The sequence below is a fragment of the Betta splendens genome, chromosome 11 (assembly GCF_900634795.4).
Source record: "Betta splendens chromosome 11, fBetSpl5.4, whole genome shotgun sequence".
Taxonomy (NCBI): Eukaryota; Metazoa; Chordata; class Actinopteri; order Anabantiformes; family Osphronemidae; genus Betta; species Betta splendens.
This window is the reverse complement of record NC_040891.2, coordinates 3,797,297-3,821,414: the sequence shown is the minus strand read 5'-3', so window position 1 is coordinate 3,821,414 and position 24,118 is coordinate 3,797,297. Positions and strand designations below refer to the sequence as shown.

Genomic DNA, 24,118 nt, shown 5'->3' with positions numbered 1-24,118 from the left:
TTCATCTTTATTCACCCAGTTTGATCCACTGAAGCAGTTCAATAATTAACAGGGAGCTAAAAACATCTACATTTACATCTCGCTCGTTTAGATTAAACTGCTGTCGTCTAGATGTAATCGCAAGTTGTTATTTAGCGATTGCTTTAAGATTTACAGTGAGAGACATTTTAGACAGTACTACATGTGATTGAGTCTCTACCACGAGTACGAGTCCGCACAGCGTGTTCCTCTGATGATGGGACCTCACACAGCTGTGTATCAAACCTCCATCTCTCATCCAGCGTCGTCTGACAGGAACGTTCAAGTCATCCGAGCATGAGCTCATGCCGCCTCCGATCAACCTCGTCTAATGGATGAAGAGAAGATCAAAACGGGGTGTTTTTTTTCCTTTTTCTGTGGCACAGCCGCCCCCTGAAGAGCACCAGGAAGTGTAATTAGCGCTGACCCGTGCTAGACACCACCAATCCCGGGGAGTTTGTTAACACACCCGGCCCGCTGTAGGGGGGCCGTGCCCGGAACAGCGGAACCGCCGTCGGATAACGAATGAATTACGAAATCCCATCGGATGTCGGCTCCTTCCCGTGAACCGCCGAAGCTTTTCCGTGGACGGCCGCCAAAACCCGCCAAGCATATTTCCCCAGACCACCTTAGATAAACGTATATGTAAAAAATGTCAGCCACCTGTGTTGACGCACGGCAGACTTAAACGGGAGCGCGCTGAGGGACGGATGGAGGAAAACGAGCTGTCAGGAGGTTGTTGATGGAGCAGGGCCCAAGGTAATAAGATTGTTTGGCATAAGTCAACGGAGGGAACCCGGCGAGCATGTAGACACTGGCACCGAGTCCACATCAACATCTATTAACATTCAACCGGAGTGGGAATAAACACGTTCACACTTTTCTTGAAGACCCATTAAGTGAGAGAAAAGTGTGATCGCTGATCGTGAGTGCAGCCAGATTCCACTGTGTGTCTGCACCAGCGTCACTACTAGCGCGACTTACAGGCTTTGATGGGTGACGTGTTGAAAATCTGAATTGATTAGCTTTTAGTGAAAAAAAAACGTATGTATTTTTTTTGATAATTAATGACTGATTTAATCTGTTAAACTAAATACATCCTTAAATTTCAGTTTTACCATTAAGAGCATTTGTTGGTTTTCTTTTGTTTAATGAAGAAAACTAATTGTATAATACGTGATCCTCCACTGCAGCTCTCAACTAATTGATTAAAGTTATCGCTGACATGAAATTTTAATTATTGATGCATATTTGTTCATAATTCACTCATGTTATGCAGTTGCTATTTATTCTTCAGGTTGGGAACAGGAACATGTAGTTATAAAAACTTAAAGCAGTAATTAATAGATATTGGCCACCAGGGGGAAGCGCAACAATAACAGGCCCACACAACACTGATAAATGAGGCATGTAAAATGAACTGTCCACAGTTAATTAACTCCAACACTGACTCTCAGTTTAGTTTGACCTTCTTTATCCAACTTTGGCTCGTAAGCTGATGAATGTTTTGCTGTGTTCACCAACAGATGGACAGATACTTTGCTCATCACAGTGAGGATGAACACCATACAATAAGCTGCTGTAACACAGTTACTTGGTAGATCAAACAGGTTTTAAATGCAAAGTGTCCTTACAGTAATAACCGTATGGGACATGATTTTCTGATGCATCACATGAATTTGACCCTCTGCTGTTAATATAGTGCAGCTTTAAGAACTGACGTCCACAGAACAAGGCCGTACATTCATGGCTGTGCAGAACTGGCTCTGTTTAGTAAAAGTCCCATCACCTTCTCGTCTGAGCCTCAGTTCAGACTGACTGACAGCCTGAACGACTCCATCCTTTAAGTAATTTAGCATCCCGACGCATATCTATGATCTTCTCCAGCCTTTGCACCAAAGGCATCTTGGGTGAGTCTTTTAAGAGCGAGCAGCCAAAAAACATGAATCAGATGGGTGTTCACTGCTCATTCAAGAAGGAAATATAATAAAAAGGACCACTTATAAATTATGAGTCGGAAAGAAGAACGGGACAGGGTGCCTCTTTTAAGATCCCGGGCGCTGTGGAGGGAGGTGTGCCTTTGTCAGGAACACAAAACTTTTTCACAACACTTTCAACACAATTATTAAGTTTCTGTGGTCTTCTTTCCTTTAGGTCCTCATTCAGAAATGATTTAATTAAGCGGCTGTGAAAGCATTTGGACTAGTGTCCCTCTGCTAATTGACTGCGGGAAAGTAAGATGTAGGGGAATTATTTTCTATTAAATGTGTCATTATTTTATCCAGAACGTTCACAGAGCCCCAATAATGAAGAGTCTGACAGGCAGAAAAGCACATAAAAGCTGCTTTGTACTGGGCTGATGGCTTATTGTGTCTGTGTTGTGGTTTTCATGACTCTATTTGGAGACTCGGTAAATATCTACAAACACTCGGGCTTCCTTTTGGTTTATGATTGCTTTTACTTAATATGTATCGGCGAACCCCCGCTTCATAAACTATAGGAGGACGTGGCAATGAGTTAACTTGAAAATTAAATCCTGATGTTCAGTCTTTAGCAACTTCCTCTGTTTCATTATGTCTATTTCATGTCTGCCATTTAGTTCTGTGCTGTTCTGACAACAGTCTACACTCCATACTGATGTACAGGTGAGTTTGAACAACAAATCTTCTTCTCGGCTTTGAAAACAAATAATCTAAACCAACATGGCACTGAATGTTTACAGCCCGAGAGGGAGGACCGGAGGGGGAGAACCACTCACCACGCCATTGTTGTCGCGAGATAACAACCGAATATGCCTCAATTTGCTATGTTTACATTATCATCGGGTCGGCAGCGCATTTCACTGAGCTGGACTGTGGCGGCGGGATAAACACTTCACAAAGCGATTACACGAGGAGAATGAACCTGCAGCAGAACACTGACAGAGACACGTCCACATTAATGCTGCTGGAGATGATGCGCCCATTTCAGCAACCAAGGACGAACTGCACATCATCAGCAGCTCACGTCTGTAAAATGTATAACATGAAACGCTGTGCTTTAACGTGGTTGCACCAAACAGCCCAGACCTGCCTGACGCTGCCGTTTAAATCTTTATCTCCTGTTTCCAGTTTCTTTTATATCTCGTCTTACAGTATTATTGTGCAGTGGATTGTGTTGCTGGAGGACGCTGGCCTTGCTTTGAGTCGCCCATCTCATTGTAATGCTTAACCTTGGCGCGTCGCCTCCCTTCGGCCACCGATAACCGCCATATGTTGCCATTCTGGCCATTGCTCACTTGAAGGTTAAAGGAGTAAACGCTGCTGCAGATACAGTACGAGGCGGATTCAGACGACCCCCGAAGAAGCCAATTTACAACAGACGCTCGATTCCACCTGTTGCTTTTCACACATGAACTCTGTCAAACAGTGGCACAGTCTGGAGCAAGTTGCAGCCAGTGTTCTGTACCGTATGCTGCTAGACGCTATGGTCAGCAGCATATGGACTAAAGCTGTATTGATTTGAGGTTTGGGGCCTGAAAGTGGATTTCATGCTACAATGCCACCATAGTGTGACCCATTAGAGGCCGTAACCTCAATAGATAATGGAGCTTACCTCGTAGGAGATCTGGGGTGGGATGGAGCCAATTGTAGGTCCTGATCAGCTGCCAGTCAAAGTCGTCCTCCTGGCCCTGTCGGTATTCGCACAAGCTAGGGTCCGAGTCCTCATCAAAGGTGCAGCCGGCTGCGGGGAGCAAAGAGCAGACACCTACATTAACTAGAGGCAGCGTGGGACAACATATATGACTTGTAGCTGTGAGTAAATTACGGCGGCTACGCAGCGCCAGGAAAAAACGGAGAAAAAAAGTGAATCGTAGTCTTAATAGAGAAATGATTGTTCAGCTCCATCACCACAGGCTCGCTGCAAATGAGTTAACGCATCAACTCCTGCAGAATATCTGTAGTTAGAAAGTAAATTACAGCTAATGGCTAGCGCTGGGCGCAGAGCATGGAGCGGCTATCTTAGCAATTCGCTCCGAATCTACTGCCATTTGGCGCAATTAGCCCTGCGGTGTGAAAATGACACAGGTCACCCAGACGGCCAGAGATAATGGGCAGCGGGGCCTGGGCAGTGAAGGGGTTTCTTCAGCTGATGGAGGACAACAACAGCCTGTGAAGGTGACCCAACCCTGTCTGGGCCCTAATGGCTAGATTCTGTTCTACCAAAAAAAGGAAAAAACACAGGCTTTCAAAGCCACCAGCTCAGTTCTGCAACTCCGGGGAGGTGGTGTGTTTTGGTTTAATTGGTCAGAACCGCAGGTGCACTTTGTAAAAATTGGGACAAATTGGTGCTGGTGCGTGGGCACGAGGTGATGATGCACTGGAGGAGCAGAGACGGTGTTGGATGCACAGGATTGGCAGGAGATGGTGCCAACTTGCCCTTCACTTCTTCACTTTACTTTCAAATTGCTTGCTTTATGATGTCAGAAAACAATTAAGAAAATACTCAGCAGAGTGAGTGACCTTTTTACACATGTAACACACAGGAGGCACCCCCTAATGGTGACACTGGTCTAAAATGTGGCCCGTGCACACTTGTCTTTGCAGTCAAACTCGGCACAGGCAGTAAAAAAAAATCCCGGACCAGTGTTTCTACAGACTAAAAGGAGAGTCCAGGATGAGAGTGTGAGTGTGCAGGACAGCATAGGACCTGCAGCCAGAGGGTGGCGGCTCATTTATAAGACCCGTCACCGAAACATTAAACTAGCCACTGTCCAGTGTAACGCTCCCAGGACCCTCTTCACCGACACCGTAGTAACAGTGGACTCCACTTACAGTAGCTTCACACAATGCTGATTTGTGCGTTACGTTTGAGAGCGAGAGAGAGAAAAAAAACATATTCAGGAAAGTAAGACCTTTGCTTTACAAATATTTCCACCTCCCCCTCCTCCGGCAGCTGAGCGAGCATTTCCGGGCACATAAGCAGATCAGAGTTTTAATTGCCTCCTGTGCGAGGGGCTGCTTGTTGTGACCGGTTATCCGAGGACGAGGTGGGCCGGCGGAGCGGGGCCCTCGGCGAGGCCCCGTCTTTCATCGAGAGCCCTCCAACTCTGGGATGAAATGTCACCATCAGACACGTTCCAGTGACTCCCCTCATTAAAGCTCATCCTTTCCAGCCTCCTTTAGCTTTTAGTGCGAGCGTTCCTCTCGATGCCCAAATGAGCTTCTCTGGCAGCAGGAGGGCAAACCCATGTAATTAAAAAAAAGCCACGTGCGTCCTGCTGAATCCTCGCTGTCGCCCAACTCGCCGGACACGGTCCACCGTTTTGATGTTGGCTTAAAAAAGGAACACGGCCGTAATGAATCCGTCACTGTCACGCGGGGCGACGCGGTGGCGGCTGCAGGAAGGTATTATTTGTGTTTATCGCAACACCGGGGAGCGGGGAGCGGAGCACGAGCAGGATCGCTTGAATTTTTCACAACAATAACCGGATTGCATGAAAAGGCAGCTTTCGGAATGCTAATTGCTTATCAGAGGCGATAGCTGTTGGGTGAGTCCTCGAGGAACGCGCCGCCGCGCGGAGTCGCGGTAACACCTCGAGACGCGGCCCGCGGGGCCCGAGATAAGTTTAGCGAGCTTCTGTCACGGCTGACGAGTTTCTGCTGAGGAGGACAAAAGAGGGAGAAAGAAAGAAATGTATGAGAGCGAGGCGGCCTTGTCGTCGAAAGGCAGGAGAGGTAATTTGCCAAACAAGGCCCGAGATTGTCGGGAGGAATGCGCCATTTGGTTTTGGCTTGTAGTTCTGTCGGTTTTTATCTTTATCCAAAAAAAACCCAAAGCACAATTAGTCAAAGAGTTTGTTTTGGACATTTTAAAGCCACTTCGCTGCTCCGGCCTCACCTTTCCTCAGCCTTCACATTGTAAATAAGCTGCGTTTTACTTATTACAATCATTTTTCCCCAGACTGCTGATCAGACAAAGCCTCTGTTAGGAGGGTTGGGAAGGAAGCCGGGTTGCTCCACAGACAGCAAAGTCTGCAAGAGGCAGCAAAGAATCACTTTAATGCAGCTTTCACTAATGGTCTAATACGTTTTCAGAGGCTTCCCCCGCGAGAAGTCTGAGGGGGGAAAAGCAAGTATCATCAATTCTTCTGACTTTCAGAAAAAAAAATATGCTTGGTGTTGCTTTTATATTCCTCTTATCATCGCGAAGTATTTGCTTAGGCACAAACAGGATATTGCTTCCTACGAAACAACATCAATCTTTATATAAACCCTAAACATCTTCCTTTTTGTTCAAATGACTCCCGTACCGATGTGGGTAGGTGCAGTATCACCTGAATCACTGCTTAATAACTGATTGTCATCTGTATCAAATGAAGGTAAAGAGAGGGAAGGTAGACAGAGTGAGCAGATGGTATTAACCCTACACCGGTAAAGGCTGGTTAGGTTCAGGTCAGGGCAATAGTCGCAAGAACATCTCCAGTGTTCAGTCTCTGGTCCAACCATCCTGCCTGTGCCGTTTCTGTGCTCTTCTCTCTGTCTATCCCCTCACCCCAACCGGTGGAGGCAGATGACCGCCCACCTGGTCTTGCTGAAGGTTTCTTCCTCTTGGCTTGCTGTATGTAGGATTTGTTGGGCTTAGCTGTGTAAGGTCCTAAACCTTAACCTTGTAAAGTGCCTTAAGATAGTGGTTTGTGCTTTGGCGCTATGTAAATAAAATTGAATTGAATTTGTATATCATTCAGGGGGAAGATGACCATATAACTAAAGGTACAGTAGAAGGTCGCCATTCCAAATGGAGCATGTTTGTTTTAGGGTGAACAACAAATAGATGCTTTTTTTAGCCAGTAAGTAGTTACATGCCTTCATTTCTACAGGAGACGTCACTTAAATCCTGTTGATGTTTGTGCAGCACCACAATCAGGACAAAAGTAACAGCAAGGCAGCAGGAGGAGGCCCTGGAGCAAGATTAATGGGAGAATGTCCAGACCAGCCTCAAGAGCCTGTGATGGAGCAGTGTCTAACCCGGCTCTACAGTGAAAAGTGTGGCTCTGACTAATAGCCGACGCAGGAGGCGCATCATAAATACGCTGTGATGGAGAGGGAGGTAAACACAAGCCTCTTACGTAGCATTTATCTTGAAGAGGGGGAAATAAATTAGAGGGGTAAGATGGGAGAAGCGTGAAGATGGGGGGTTGGTGGAGAGCCCTAAAACGAAACGAAGCCAGAAGGAGTGGAGCCAAAAGGAGACGTGATGGTGACGACAAATCAGAGATAGAGACAAGCATCCGATCCTATTGATCACATTGGTGAGGAGCAGATCTCGCACGGGCTCATGCACGATCACTCCTAAGCTGCCGATAAAATGTGTGTTCTCGTGTATGAAACAATTACGGCTTCACGGGGGATAATGTTACAGCGGTGACTGATTCTCGTGGATAGAAATCTCAGCCGCTGTGGACGGCTGCCAGCGGGAGAGATGTCCTTTCACTGCTCATCTGAAGAACAGGCACGGCAAACGCTGGCGAAGCCTCAATTAGGAAGATGCTCTCGTACTTCCTCTCGCATCACCGCCATCACTACTACACTCCCCCCCCCCCCCATGAAGGCGTTTACCCTTTCAGGAGTACAGCTTTTCATCCACTGCACATGAGCTGCTACTAAAAGAAGTGTCATAATCTTCTACAGTACTTAGAGTCAAACCTGACTGGGAGAAACCTGACCAAAGATCGCGTTGTGTGCTGATAAGGCTGCTGCATCTGTTAAACTCATTCCCCTTTGGCGCTAAAGCTAATTCCTCGGGCAAACCACCAAATATTGTCTAACCGGCAGCGGCGCTCGGCTGGCACCCCTTTAATCGGAGCCTCTTGTATTCAGCAGCTCCGCTGGGACCAGGGATCCAGGATGTTCTGCTGCTGCTCTTGTTTGGTTTGAGATAAAACTCTGCTGCGGCGTGATTTGCATTTGAGTGTGTGCAAGGCAATGCATCAGACCTGACAAGTTTACTTAACAGAGGCGAGAGGGAAGGAGGGTGGGACCGGGGAAGAGGAGAGAGACGCAGCTGTACAGCTCATCAATACTGAGCCAGCAGACGAATCATCCGTACACCGAGGCCTCTTATTCCACTAATAACAACCAGTGCGTCCTCCCCGAGAAGGAAGAAGCACAAAGAATCGGGTGTAGGGTGAAAAGAAGATTTGAACAGTGGAGGGTTTTTTAGAATCAAACAAAGTAATTATTGCACTGTAGAGCTAAATCTATATGAATTATTGATCAGTAGTAAATGTATTCAAAGTATAAACAGTAACGGCAGTAAAGCCACAGCTGGAGCTGTACTAACTAGAACTGAACCCCAGACGTATGAATGATCACATAAACACACATCTACTGCATTAAAAAGGTGCCCTGTAGAGTTTTCCTGTGCACAAACAAAACCCTCTGTTTACAGTACAGTCACTTTTTTCACGGCATCCCTGAGGTTTAACACTGTTTGGTGCACGACTTTCTCCATGAAGCGTTTGCTCTGCCAGTTTCTTCTTTGGGGGAAACCGTGCATTATTTACATCCAGTCTTCGTCTTCCTTCCGTTGTTGGCACATATTCTAGAGACAGCGCCCACCACAAAGCGTTAATCAGCCGAACCGTAAGAGGCTGCGTGGAAGGGTTTCAAACGTGGCATCTGCCTGAACTACAGGCTAGTGGTCAGAAATGGGGACTGAATAGACAAACCTATTTTCACCACTAAACTGAAAGCCATTAAAAGGACTAGGATATTAACTAAATTAAATGACTTTTGGCAATAAATCAAAACCTAAAAATAAGTGAAGCAAAATCAAACGACTGAAGAGGCTGGTTCCAGAGTCAACAGCAATAATTAAAAACTGTATATTAAAATATATAAAGGAATAATGGAAATAATTCAAAGTAACTGTAGCAAATTGCAGACAGCCTTCAGACCCTCACCTGTGCCCACCTGCGTGAGATAACTGGATGCATATTTTAGGGGAGATTGATCTAAATGCAGTGGGTGGAGCGGCAGCCGGAATCATTCATTTATTGTGAAGCGGGGATTTGACCGGGCGGCGCCGAGCACGTTATGACTGATGGGCCGAACGGCTTCGCTCCTGTGACCTTTACCAGACAGCAAATGTTGAGTAAATACTCTGATAATGACTCGCTCGATGCCATGAGTCTCAATTAAATGAGGACAAGCCACATCTCTTCTAAGCCTCAGATGCGCTGTCGCTGCTTTCTCACATCATCTTGTGGCCGACCCGCCACAATGAGACCCACCAGGATGGACGGGAGCCGCTGTGGACACATGAGGCACTGAATAGTGAAAATCTAATTTCCTTCTAACTGCGTGTTGTAGTTTCCCTACTAGTTTGGGGAACGGATGGGAAGATTGCACTGCGGGGCACATGCTGTTGTGTGAAATTGTTTCATCACTGGTCCGCGACTGGTTCCAGTCCCCAAGTACAATTTTTTAGAAAATCCCAGCAGTGCAACCACGGCTCTTCATCTTTCACTATCTAAGAGTGTAATTGTTCTAACTGTAAATATGATCGCTTCATTGTCCAATTAGAGAAAAATCTGCATCTGACCAAGGGTTTACCGATAACTCGACTAGATGAAACAGGCAAAATAGAAAAGTACATAGAGAAGTATTTTGAAAGACCTGTGATTTTCTCTGTTGGCATGGCGACAGTGTAATAAGCCCCTACCAGTCGTTTATTTAGGAAGAGAGAGTCACAAAGCACCCACTACACTTAGAGAACATACTTTTTATTAGGGCAAGCGCTCACCTCTCAGCTCTCATTTACCACCCCCACCCACCTAACAGACACATAAATTACAAGTCTCCATCTCCCACAATCTGAAGCCGCCTCCCGTGACCTATCGGAAGTGCTCGGCCAGTTAACGCTTTTGTCAGAGATGTCACGAGCTCAACTAGAGCATGAATAGAGCTTGATGAATAAAAACAGGCTTGGTCCAACGAGGCCAAATCAAGCTAATTAAGGAGATGGAGGGCTTCTCTTCAACACCTGCATTACTGCACTTGGCCTCTTCACTGACAGAGAAAAGGAGGAAAGTGACAGATACTACAGTTATATATGAAAATTTAATCAGGAGCGCTAGAAAAGACGCTTTTTCCCCGCTTCATGTCTCGTGTCAGGTCTTTTTTGTCCAAGGAAAAAGGAGGAATATTCATTGCTGGCATGACCCAAATGCATTAGTTTGAAGCTTTAAATATGTTTAGTGGTTATGTATTCACGTTTAAAATTAGGAAGTTCTCCAATGCTAAAATGTGCCCTTGCCACTTGGTAAATATTAATGAGAACTGTTTAGTACTGTGATAGTGTAGTGACAGGGTGTGGTTTCCAGATCCAGATGCTCAAACGTTGCCTAAATCTATCTGCTGCATGTTTTTTGCAGTTATGTTAATGGCGTGCATAGATTTACACAAATTGCGTGATGTCATGACGACCAACCGCCCGATGGCTTTGATGTCAATTTCCATACAATCAGATGGTAAAAATAAACGCTTTGAATGGCTGCGAGCGGACAGGGTTCAGTCAAGTGAAACCACAAATTAAGGAAGCGACTCTTCTGCAGCATGGCCGATTGTGATGCTTCATTATCAGCGGCTTTTATTGTGTGCCTAATATTTTGTGTGCCATGGTCTGGATTATAACAAAAAAATTAATATGGAGAAGAATGTCCTTCAAAATAAGAGACTTCAAAATTCAAGTTCATGAGCAAGGATTCACATGACAGAGCTCCCTCTGCTCCTCTGTCCCCAGAGATCAGACACTGTCAGCATCAAGGCTGTGATATCACTTCTTCAGGATCTTTAACACACTGAGAAATGAATTTAAGGTCTTTGTAAAGGTCTTTATTTTGTTCTCTTGCTTGATTCACACTAAACACGTCCTCCTCTATTACTACATGGCTTCGTTTTTGTCCCACATTAGTCTTATACATACAGGTGTTTACGCCACTTATTTTAACGTACTGTGCCTTTAAATGGACTTCTGGATATGCACCATGTTTCACATCTCGCTCATTTACTCGCCTTCTGACTTACATCATTCATCCTAAGGGTTGTGAGCCTGCTTGTACACATTGTGATTCCATTGACAGAACCTACACTTGAATTGTCTGCCGGTCTTGCAGAGAATCTGTGACGTTACCAAGTCAGTGTATTTTATTACCAATATCTTGTTACATCTAGGCCAAGAATTCAGGTACTGGTACCTCCTGTGCTGTTGGTACTGTAGGTTTAACATCTGTCGAAAAGGCAAATGGACAACACAAGCCTAAAAGCAGCTTTAGCAGCAGACAATCGCATAACAAGGCGCTGAAGCCATGCTTTCGAGAGCCTCAGAGCTCCTCTGTGGAAGTCGCACAGACTTGGCTTGGTCCTAATTACAGCTCCGACCTCCCCGCTGTCGCTGTGCAGAGGACCCTGACTCAGGAGCCCAGTGAGCCGCCCGATGCTTGATCCCTTCTTTTCCGTAACTCTGTGTCACGCCTTCTTCATAGCTGGTCTGTCTGTTGCTCTGGATTTTTTGCTTTCGCCCATCATTTCTAGTCAGGTACCTTTCTAGCAGCAAGTGTAGGACACAGAAACACAAAACAGCATTCAGCAGTTTTGGCTGCTGAATGCTGGCTTTGCATCCATCCCATTTTAAATATCTCCTGCTTTAGCACTATATACATGAAAATGAGCACTTGTACTAAGAGGCTTAGCTGTGAGTTCTGTCCATTACTATGATAAAGAAATATTACCCAAATGTTCAAAATGCACATATAATTGCTCTTGAATCTTTTAGCAGACTTCTGTTAGTTTTTTTTTTAAATGATCCCTGCAGCTATTTAAAAAAGGAACCTCCACTTCTGTAAAGCAAAGAAGAAAATGGGAGAAACCAAGTTTCTTCATAACAAGGCCTCTAAACGCTCGTCTTCATTCACCAGGCGCCACACCAGGAGCTACGTCTCAAACCATTAACTGCTAATGAATAGGCGTTTACCCCCTCTCATGAATATTCTCACACACGTATTTATAAATAGGGTTTAAGTAAGAGCTAGCTACTGTAGCTGAAGGAGAAACAACTGTGACTTAATCAAGCTGCAGTGCAACCATGTGCAGTTCAGACCCAGCTCCACCAATACTGACAAAAGGTACAACACTGAACATACTAATTGATTTTTCCCATCCACCGTTGCATTCTAATGCAATTTAACATCTTTGACCTCTGCTAGAATTTTGCAATACTTAATCCAATATGTTAATATCTCAACTTTAGCCACTTTAGACAGTGTCTCCTTTTAAATCAAGAGCACTTCTATGGGCTCCTGGACACGAATCTGTGCGTTCAGCACGTAGCAAATAAGAGAAGTCGTACTTCTCATGGTAAATGTACTCTGGCTACAGTGAAGCATCAGCTCAGTTAATTAGCACCACTCCAGAACCAGACTAAACCTTTGAGTGCAGGTGGCAATAGTCTTCGTCTGTGGGAGGAGCAACTATGTGCTCCTTCACTTGATATGATATATTAGATCTCATTGAGGTGAAACTGTTTTCCTCAGTGTGATAAAGCATCTCGAGTGCTGTAGTTTGGTCTTACTAAAACCCAGTTTTGACTAGTCAGAACCAGTTCCAAACAGTGATGTGGAACCACCAGTCCGACAGTTTCACTCTGCTGGTTGAGTGAATTCAAGTCGATTTCTACTCGTTCTAAATATTAAATCCGCTCTTGTAGTAACTGATGTAATAACTGCACCACATACCATCAGAATTTGATACGTCTGATGCCACAGTTTGTTACAAAAGGCTCCTAAGTATGTATCTCAACATATCTTGGAAGCAAGGATTTACCCCCTGTGATGGTTATGAAACTGAGCAGATCATTTTTCCACTCATCCGGGCTTATAAACAGTAAAACAACTTCTCATCTCTTATCATTATCGCTGTTTGGTAAAAAAAGAACATCTCATTTAAACACTTGTTAACATGTGTCTGTGCTGCCAGATGAGAGTTCTGCGTTTCGCCTCCACAGCTGTTTAGCGTGTCAAGTTAGAAATGAATCCACATCATACATTGCTACTGAGAACTAAGTACGAGTCAGTTCTTCCAGAAGAGATGGTGCAACACAGGAGTAAACTGGTGACGGGGGCCACAAAGCCCCAACAGTTCATTTCACTGTAAATAAAGCAGAAAATTAAAAGACAGCAGGCTATATACCAATGTTGTTTTGATTCCAATGCATAAAAATTTCAGGGGAAATATTGTTTTCAATTAATGTTTGGCAAGAATAAAAAAATCCCATCAACAATGCACAAAAGCTTCTCTCGAACAGACCCAGTCTTTCACAACGATTCTTCACACTGCACAGAAATTGAAAAAGAAAGAAAAGAAAATAGGAAAAATAAAAAAAGGGCCTCCTCTCTAATCCCTATGGTACATTTTCATAAAAGCAACACAGTCCATTATGTTTGTTTACCCGAGTGCTGCATCCAGCTGAACGCATTTATGACGCATTATCTGCGAATAATAAAAGGCCTTAAGGTTAAATCTTCAAATTAATAACAAGTTAATTAAGGGCAGATTCACATAATGACACTAATTTCACTCGAGTTACCGATTGTCCTTTTTCTTTGGCTTCGCCCGGCAACGGCCCCACTAACATGTACAGTACTGCACCTACAGAGGCTACAGCACCAGAAATGACAGAGAGCTGCACTAAGAGGAGGGTCACGTGTGTTGTAGTGCGTTACAGGTTCGACTCTGGGGTCTAGAATCAGCACAAGCAGGGCGCCGCTCCAACGTTTAGTCGACTCCTCGACAAGAGGACTTCAGGAACCCCAACGAGGGGCGATAGCCTGCCTCACCGGGCAGCAGAAGCTGATAATTAGGCGCTTAGCTGTGGTCACACAGGAGCAGATCTGATATGCAGGTCTGCCGGGTCGCTGGGGAGGAGTTAAAGAATTACAAGACCCGAGAATGTGTGTGCGGAGTATTACTACTGTACTGCAGTGGCCACGAGTTGGTTACTCACAGTGCAGCCGGCGTGACTCGCGGCGCAGGCGCTTGCACGGCCGTCACTGGGGCTTTAAGCAAGGAGTAAAAGTTTATGATGTGGTAATATCCATTATGATACTTAAGCTGCCGTTCAGATAATATTTTAAAGCTGTCTATCCATCACTGGAGCCTTTCACACAGCTCTGAAACCCAAGTTCTCCATATTTAACACACATCCTCAAACAGCTGCTGAGATTTCACAAGAGGAGGCATCAAGGAACAAACACATCTGGACTTTTTGCATGGAATGCAGCAGGATAGCGAGACAGGAGGAGAATATATACTATATATACATTGTATATGAATCTATTTACTGTGCATTAGGAATTACACTAAGACAGAAAAAACGCTGGCACAACTTCTATTTACAGTAAACGAGGCGCTGTCAGGTCAAGGTGAGCCAGCGGCCTCCTGCCAACACGTCCATCTCTGCAGGTACCAGGACGTGTGGGCCATTAATCATCCGTGCTGCAGGTCTGTCAGTGGGCATAGCATTAGGTCCCATTAGACGTGCATTCTCTTAACAGGGGTTCGAATTAGCTCCCGTGCCTCATGCTGTGTTAATGTTAGATCCAGCTATCAGGTGGGATGAACACGTTGGCACCACAGACGTCCTCTCAGACGCTGAGGACGGTTTATTATTAAAGGTCTTTTAGCGGCAATGTCAGGGTTGGACATCTACAGAAGAGGACCTGTGCTGGAAAGGTTGGCGTTTATTTAACATTTAGAGTGAAGCAATAGATTTGGGAAAGATTGTAGTGCATTGTACGGTTTCTATTATTATGTCTAACCTATTTGGAGAGATGATTAGATGAGTTTTAGCTGTATCCAATAACCTGTTATGTATTATCTTACTGGATAACTGATACTGAGATAAATGTCCTAATCAAATACTAAACCAAGTCAGTGTAACTAATAATTAGAATATGGTGGATTGTGTGTCATTTTTCACTTTAACTGCAGAGCACTCCGTACTGTTCAGTGTCTGTTTGTTACTGTAGCTCACACCTTTGCCACACCATTAGTGCTGCAATACAACAAATCTTTAGTATGGAAAGCATTTACAGTAATGACTAGATATAAATGTCACTATCCTCTATTCACAGGTGGCATCTATGTATCTCTATGTCTGGTCCACACTAACCAACCACCCCCTCTGGATCTGTCTGTGCACGCGTCTGATGCAGGCGGTTCCAGATGTGCAGCTCAAACATATCCAATCCATTGAATTGTCTACCCGAACGAACACACTAATGCTTACAGTATACAGTACGTTGTATCTACACTCACATTGCATTGTCATCACCAGCTAAAGAGAGTGGGAAGAACCTGCCAGAGAACCACCCAGCACTGGGAGCCATGAGCAGATGGCTTCAGTCAAACTGGTGCATGGGGACTGGAAGGAATAAGAATAACCACTGGCTCTATTGGTAGTAGAGCATGTTTGCAAGAGAGTGGGATAGTAAGGGAAGTGCTGAACCACTGAGCAAATGAGTCAGCATGAAAGGGAAGTGGGAAGCGGTCGATGCGGCTTTGATCCCGGCTCCTACACTACTAACCACAGGTCCTCCCACTACTCCCACCACCCCTGGGTTCCCTTAATCACCACATGGAGGCACATTACTGATCCTTACCATCATCCCCAAGAGCTGTCCCCTCCCCCGTTACCTTCCCCGTCGGGCTCCGTCTCATCTGGGCGTTTGTGCAGGACTGAAAAAGTCAACGTGTGTGTCTGTGTTCCGCGAAGAAAGAGCTGCATTTGTTTCTTTTTGGGGACATGACACGACTGAGCAGGAACAAGCACGCTCGGAAGCGAGGAGCTTCTGATAATGGAGAGTCATGAAAAAGAGCATTAGGAAGAAGTCTCCCAGGGGCTAATCAGACTAATCCCCCCCCTCCTCTCACCTCCCACCAGCACTGGAAGTCATTGACCATTTTTTCTAATTCATTCGAAAGCAAATGGCTTGGAAAAAAAAAGAGAGAGAGAGAGAGAGAGAGATTCCTAAAGCTGGAGTTTGTACAAATGAGCACGTATAGAGAACAAGGGAGGGTTCATTTTGTTGGGCTGCCTTCACACCTCTCATATCTGACTCTGCGCAGGTGAAAACACGACAAAATAAACAAAAGCATAATGCACAGTGAGATAAACATGAGCCCCTGGGATTTTCTTTACATGCTGGGGATAAATAGTTTCGTATCTGTACAATCTGCCTTTGTAAATTGTTTTCGGGAACAATCATTGGGTGTTTTTCTCCCTGGGCTCTTATTAGATGACATGAAATAGAAAATTTATTGGGTATGAGCAAGAGCAAAACAATGAATCCAGTCATACCTGCGTAAAATATGACCAATATGCTATTTTATAGCAATATTGGGCCTGGGAGAGAGTTTCGATCGGGGAGAGAGTTTCGATCGGGTCCAGAGCCAAAGCAGCATTGGAAGGGATTTAGTAACTTTTTTTTCCTCATTTTAGTGATCGTTTCAAAATATGTAGCAGCTCACTTGATCCCGTTTATCAAACATGTAATATTAACCCAAACCCTGTTATTTTCCAGCCCAGGTGTCATTTCCGTAAGAGCAGGCATCCTGTTTGTTTAGCTGCTTTAAACCGCTACACTTCTCATTTTCAGGATGAAACGTCGTACCATGAGATTTGCTCACTGCAGTGGCCGGCGCCTCGGTGGCAGAATGAAGCAGATGTTTAGAATGGGAAGTGTGCAGGAGGGTGGATGTTTTTGCGTTTCGGCGAGGCCTGTGTAATGGATACGGAGCCCGTCGCCTCCTGTGGTTTAGAGCTGCAGCGATTATCTTGCATGCGTGAAGACGTCAGAGATTTATCTGCTACACAGAGATGTCAGATATTTAGGAGGTAACTATTAGAAACAATCTGCACTGTGCTTCCACAGGGAGGATTAATAAGTATAAATTAAAGTGACAGAGCTGAAGATTGATGAAGCAGATGAATTTGACTGGATGCTGTTTTTAGAAAAAATGATCCATTCGAACTTCAACTTTAGCCTCGTGCAAATTAAACTTTCAGGATGTTTGCAGGCTCTACTGTACATACATTGTTTTCTTCTCTATGCTCCATTACTGTTTAGCTCTCAAGCTATTTTGCCCAGGGGACCCTCAAGTCTTCCAACCCAAACTCTTGCCTTGTCAGGCAGAAACGCAAGCACCATGTGATGATCTGAGAGCACAGTGGGTGCTGGCTGTGAAGGAGCAGCGCAGTTCTTTGGAGAGAGTAAAAGAATGCATAAGACACTTTGAGGGGAAAAAAAGAAAGCAGGGAGGATGAGATGAGGCAACATGAAACATTCATGATCGCCCAGAGGATATTGAGTTGTTGCAGCAACAAAATACCGAAAGAATAAAACAAAACACCAAACAGAAAAGACGCAGTACAGACAGGAAACAAGACTGAAAAAAGCTTATTGCTTTAGGTTTACACATTCACGTACGATGCAGGTGAGAATATGAATATATATATAAATTCTGAGTATCCTGAATACTATTTTGGACTTCATACAAGGACTCATTTGTTGACTTTCCAGAGAAGACATGCTACAATAAAACTCCATGTCATGGATTGAACCATACAGTATATATAACTGAACTTTATCTATGTTTCTATGAATTTATGGAATTTTAATTATTTTTAATGCCAGTAGCAAATGGCAAACTCAATATGAAATATGTCAAAGACAAGGAATGAAAACCAGTGGTTAAATCAGACTCAGAGGAACAACCACCGTCAGAAGACCCCGATATGACCACACGGAGGAAATGCTAGTTTGTTTATGACTATGACAAGCTGCTGTGACCTAGACTCCATGCTAACTCCTTATCAGTGCAGCCTTCTCAGTCATCAGGTAACTGATCTTACGTGAAGTTGAGTAAAGAAGACACAGGTGTTATTTGCACCTGCGCTGCTGTCATTTAAACTGTGATTCACCGGATCTCATCAAATGCGTGAAGGGAAGAAACTGCATTGGAGAAGAGGTGCGGCCTCCGATGACTCAGCCCCCCCCCCCAGGCCTCCAAAATGTCTAATTATCTCCATTTACCCCCCGCCAACCTCTGCAAACCCAGCCGAGCGCGCTTCCCTCAAAACCCCTCGCAGCGCCAGAGCCATCCAACCCTCAGCCCCCTCCCCTCCCAGCTGCGAACCGCCGCGTCTAGACGCCACCCACCCGTTTCCTCTCCCGGGTTTCGTCAGCCCCACAGCTCATCAGGACGGAAATGAGAGTTGAAACGCCGGGAAAGCGGAGAGGCGACGAGCGACAGGGATGTTGGAAAGACTGATGAAACCGGGGGATGTTTTCATGCAACGACGTGTCACGCCGTTGTGTACAAAAGGTAATTTACTCTGAATGGAGCAGCGGGCGCTGAGATTTAGGGCGGCGTGCAATTTCAGCAGGTAGGGCTTCAGGGGGGAGGCAATGAGCCTTTTGATGTGCTCTGCTCTGACGTTTATGGAAAACTATTTAGAAAAAGCCAAGAGGACAGATGGAATCAAATACACACAACCAGCGCAGAAGCATGTGCAAAAAGTGAGAACGCACACTGTTTAGTGACACACATGTGAATATTCTCACCCAGACAAGAGTGTTTATGCGCCCGAACATTCAGCAGAGACGTGAAAACTCTCCAAAGACACAAGTGAGAATCCGCCGTCGTGGTTTAAGTTTCGTGTTTCGGGGACGAAAACAGCAGTCTGATGCTGAAAGAGCACGTTCAACTGCAACTGATCTGATGATGCCGGAAAAAAAAAGGTCTAAATGAAGCAGCGTCCGTCCAAACTGGTGGAGAGCTAAATAACAGTGGCGCGAGCCAAGTCAAGGTGGGCTTTGATTGCTCAGTGGGTTCATTAAAGATAACAATGCGGCTCCTTAAAAACTGGCACATCGTCACCTTTTTTGCTGGAAAAATATTTTTAAAAAGCTTCTGTTGTCGGGGAAGTGTTGCCCATTTAAAGCTTGTTGGTGTGAAATCAATACATCAATTCTCCTGAGCAGTGGAAAAATCATGAAAAATAAGTCTGCAGCCAGAGAAGACATGCACTCCGCTAAATGTTCAGTAAAACGAATGAATGGCTTTAAAAATTGTATTTGTTTTCAAATAAATTATTAGCACAGCTTTTTTTAACTCATCATTGTATAGATGTAATTATTACAATATTACCAATACCAATAATTATTACAGATCTGTTGCCCAAATGCTGTGACACAACATCAAACAAAAGTGTTTTTGTTAGTTTGCTTGTTTATTTGTTTGTTGTCTCCTCCAAATACTGTAAATGTTACCTTTACCTGCTGGTTTGCTCTGTTATCGTAGGAATGCTAATGTGCCCTTTCAAGATTCTATTTAGCCATTATAATGTGGTCTAAAATGTTTTTTAATTGTTGTAATAGAATCAATCCAATTATCCATTTTTAGGTGACAATTATGGAAACTGCAAAGAAGAAGAAGAAAAAAAACATATTGGTTGAAAGTAGTCGTTCTGTCATGACTGATGGAAACAAAAAGAAAAATAACTGCTGCATTTCCACTGACTTTTCTAAATTGTGAGCACGCTGTGCGTGTGTGGAGGGGAAAAGGGAGCTATTCACAAATTAGCCGCTGACTGAAAATCACCGGTCCAATTATGAAAGCGCCGCGTGCTTTGTACCCGCAAACAATAAAAAGAGGCACCGGCACGAAAAAACGCTTTAACTCAATCGTTTGTCACAGCCAGACGAGTTGACATTAGCAGACGGAGACGGAGTCCCAGGCAGCTGAAGAGTCCAAAACAAACCACGCAGTGTCTATCGCCGTCCTCAACGCGGCTCATTCCAGCGCAACCATCTGTGCCGTGCTTTACCGGAGCCGCACTCTCCAAAGTTTGCTCGTCACTTTCAAAAGAGAGAGAGACCCCGAGCTGCTACGGGCAATCAAGAGCCAGCTGCCGTTTGTGGAGGAGACTGTGGAATCCTCAGATTAAACTACGGGAAGTGACTTTAAAGCTGCCTGGTCGTGGTTTCCTCTCGTGTCCCACTGGTTCATAAAATATTCACCTGTTATTGTCCACTCTGACATTATTTAAGGGCAGGGACAGAGAGGCCCCCAGAGGCCTCTGCCAGTGCACAGAGTCACACAGCCTCAATTAATCTCTGTCAGCACTTGGACAACGTGACCCATACCTGTCCCTGCCCATGATGAGGTTTAATGGGAGTAGGTAGGTGGCTCCGACTCGGCTGCCATCATCTACTCAATTTATGGATATCCTATAGTGGCTGCTGCGCTGAGCCTGGAGGTGGGGCGACGCATTGATTTAGTGCTCGGAAATACAGGCCGCTCGCACAGTTAGTTTTAAAGTCTATTACTTTCTCGCCTTTGTGTGTCATTCCCAGCGAGGCCGAGAGAAAGAGCTGGAATCCTTTAATAACCCAAAGCCTCATCGGTCTCCGGCTGCCCGCCGCCATTAGACAGGGGAGCGCCAACAAACAACATCAAGGAATGAGGTCAATGAATTAAAACGCGAGCCCTGTCGCGCCGGCGCTCGCTAATGTCGTGCGAAGACGTTGAGCTCAGGCCGTCCCCCTCGCATGTTAACACGCACATGGACAGCGTAGACAGAGGAGTAATGAATGCTTCCCCTTATAGCCGCGCGTGGCAGACGGTATTTGTTAGCTAACGCGGACGACACGAGGCCCTCGGGACCTCGGCGAGCACTCGGAAGGAGAAACAGGACGTTTTGGCTCCGTAATGATGCCTCCCCGCGCCGGTTCCGTCTTCAAACGGCGCCGCGACACACAGCTGAATTAAATCACGGCTGTCACTTCAAGAAAGCTTTGGACACCATCATGTTCCACTAATGGCCTGCCTGCGGAAAAGGCCACGAGGCAGGCGGCATAACGACGGCGGGGGAAATAAATAAAGAACGCGAGCAGCAAGCGCTGCGTCGTTATCTCTGGGCTCCACGCGTCCTCCCGCCGCCACCCCACAGCGGCCGGGCCTCGTGACCCGGGTGGCGCCGGATCGCACTTCACCTCGCGTTAGCGTCACGGCTGGATCTGGGCAAAACTCCCGAGACGCCCGCCACGAGGAGTCAACGCACGGCTATGGAGTGATGCGCAGGCGTTTGGGTCTCTGCGTCCTTACGCGAGCGCTCGTTCGTTAGTTCTCTGGTGCGTATTAAGGGAGACGAGGGAAGGGAGAGTGATCGGGAGAGGCCGGGACGTGCAGGTTTTACGAAACAGACAGCGGATTCTCTGCGTGTGCTTTCTAATCCACTTATGTTTGCACCCTTAGGCTATCACACAGAGATGTTTCAGAGGGGAGCATTGCATTAGGCTCACCTGCCAGCTAATGCTTTATTTAAGCGGAGGGGCCTGACAACAAAATGACTCGCTCACTCTCAAGTAGATGAAACATAACACGTCTGGACCACACGGGGGAGTCTGAAGAGGATTATGCTGTTTGGTTACAGTCTTAAATTCCAGGAGTTCTAGAATAAGTGAAGAATAAATGCAGTCCAGTAAGTGTCCATCATATGCATTTCATTAGCGATATCAGTTATATCATTGTTTTCAGCCTCTCAGGAGAAGACTCTGTGACTTGCACACAATAAACAATGTCCAGCACCATCGCAGCAGGAAAGCATCCAGAGTCTGGAGAGGTAATGCACAAACATCCAGAACATCACGAATGCACCTTTAAGACAAATCAGCCTGATCTCTCAGTTCTGCAGCCGGTAGAGACGGTAGCCTGTCGCCACAGTCCTGAATGCACCTTTGTTTCTTCTCACAGCTGCACTCCCACACACATACACCAAATACCTTAAAAAAGGTGCTTGGATTTGTTACCAGAGTGCAAGTGAGATGGGCTGTGCAGGACAAAAGGTCATCGAACCGTGGACCAAGTGTAGCCTCTTGAATTATGCAATTACAGCCCATATTAGTATGGAAATGGCATTGTTCATGGATGGCTAAGAAGTCGTTGGGTGTCCGTGGGGGTCAGGAGGTCATCCAAGCTGGCATCCAGAAAGTAATCCCAGCTGTTTGCCCCAGGTGAGCACTATCAGATGCACCTGTCACTGCTGAATGGTAGTGAGACTGGGAACATAAAGCCGAGAGGAGTTTACTCCAGAGATAGGGATATAAAGCTTTCTCGAAGCCTCGGGCTAGATTCTCTAGTAGGGCTAAAGTGGATTTCTGGGGAGAATTAGGGCCTCTTAATCTCTTTTGTCACTGTTCTGCAGAACTCAGCCAGAAGACAAAGACTACTCCAGAAAAAAAGGGGGACTGATTTTCCACAGAAATTAAATTACGGCCCTCTGTAGTTTAATTATACAGTACTGTAAACAACAGGTAAATGAGCGACTGCGGAAGCTACATAGCAAAGCCTCAAGATGCCAAAACGTCTTCTCGCAGTTTCTTTAAGTCCGCATTCATAAAACATGGCCAAGATTTAGAGATTCTTTCTGCAGCAGGAACAGCGGGTGTCATTACTGCACACACAGACCACAACAAATGGCCGCGATATGTGTGTGTGTGCATTCCCGCAACGTCTTAGCCGGGCCTTTTCTGCCGACGCCGTCCGTCTTCCAGCAGTGATTAGCATGTGGCGCTAGGCGGGCGTCTAGGAAACAGACCGAGCCGGAGCCCGCGGGGGAATGAACGGATGCAATCGCCAATAATCCCGGATCATCCGAGCCCTGATTGAGGTAAGAGCCCGTCACGTCTCCGTGCATCGCCCTCCGTGTTTAGTTACCGAGATGCATTAATGCCAGTCATGCATGGGAAACAATCGAGGCCCGTGGACATAATCCTCACCCAAAGCTGTGTAAATAACTCGGCGGGGCTCAGAAGGGGGTTACGGAAGCGAAGTCACACACTGGATGTGGGGGATACAGTTTTGATATTCATAAATTCTTTGCTTTGCAGCAAAAAGTTACTGGAAATCACTCAATGTGCATCAGCAAAAAGCTTTTAAATGATCGAATTATTATGCAAGCAGCTTTGCGTGCACTGTATTTGTGTTTGTGTACAAGTTCCTAACCAACCCCCCCCCGCCCATATTCCTCCTCTGTCAGCACAGTAGTTTCACAAAGAGCTGTAAGTGAAAGGACAGGGCAATATTACTGGCTGTTTGTTTGGCGCGTTTCCCCCTGTCGCTCTGTCACTCTGGCTCAGCATCACAGCCTCTGACTGAGATGCTCTGACAGCTCCTCTGTCACATCAGCAGCGTGGCGGGAAGGCTGACTGATGGCCAAGACAGGCAAGAGGTGCAGGGGTGGGTAGCGGCAAAGCACAAACAGTGTGTGTGTGTGTGTGTGTGTGTGTGTGTGTGTGTGTGTGTGTGTGTGTGCGCGCGCGCGTCGCCAAACGCACTGGAAAGCACAAGGAAGGAAGGAAGAAAAGTGCATCCGTGGAAAAGCAAGGCCTGTGTGAATGTGCACGCGCGCACGGAAGGAAGAAAAGAGGCGCCCACAGCTATTCCTGTTTGTCTGCTCCTGCGGTTCGTAGTTCTGAGACTTCACGCTGTTTTGGATTATGCAGAAGCTTCAGCCACTTTTTCAAGCAAACAAAGGCGGCATCTCCTCCTCTGCGACGTGGATCGAGGTTTCAGTCATATGAGGACTACGGGGGTAAATTTGCTCCAACTCCTGTAATGAGCAGCACCAGGCAACTCTTCTTCATGGGTTATTCATACAAACATACAGTGGCACCATTAGATTGCAAAGTTCATATAAAAGAATATGTTGCGCGTCCTTTACACACTAATGCTGCTTTACCTCGCCTGAACAACGCTGGCGGAAAGTGAGACCCGAGGCAACGCTGACAGCAGCTTTACACAGATAGAAACAATAAATTCACCGACTGAAGCTGGCAGCCAATACAGATGTGAGGCCGAGAGGTAATTCGTCACCATGCAAAGTACTGAGAGAATAACAAAATGCCTGTGTGTGTTGCTCCGGCTAAAAAACGCACCCTTTCTGTTCCAATGCACCATCTATCAGTGAAGTGAACTGGGGGGACTGGAGAAGTGAC

At 45.8% G+C, this 24,118-nt stretch overlaps 1 protein-coding gene across 4 annotated transcripts in view; it reads right to left on the bottom strand.

Moving 5' to 3' along the window:
• ptprua (protein tyrosine phosphatase receptor type Ua) overlaps positions 1 to 24,118 on the bottom strand; it is a 116,978-nt gene that overhangs the window by 75,416 nt on the left and 17,444 nt on the right. For all 4 annotated transcript variants that reach the window (XM_029166185.3, XM_029166187.3, XM_029166184.3 and 1 more), the window contains exon 2: positions 3,613 to 3,741. In XM_029166185.3, coding sequence (XP_029022018.1) covers positions 3,613 to 3,741 — 129 coding nt within the window. The remainder of the gene's footprint in view (positions 1 to 3,612; positions 3,742 to 24,118) is intronic.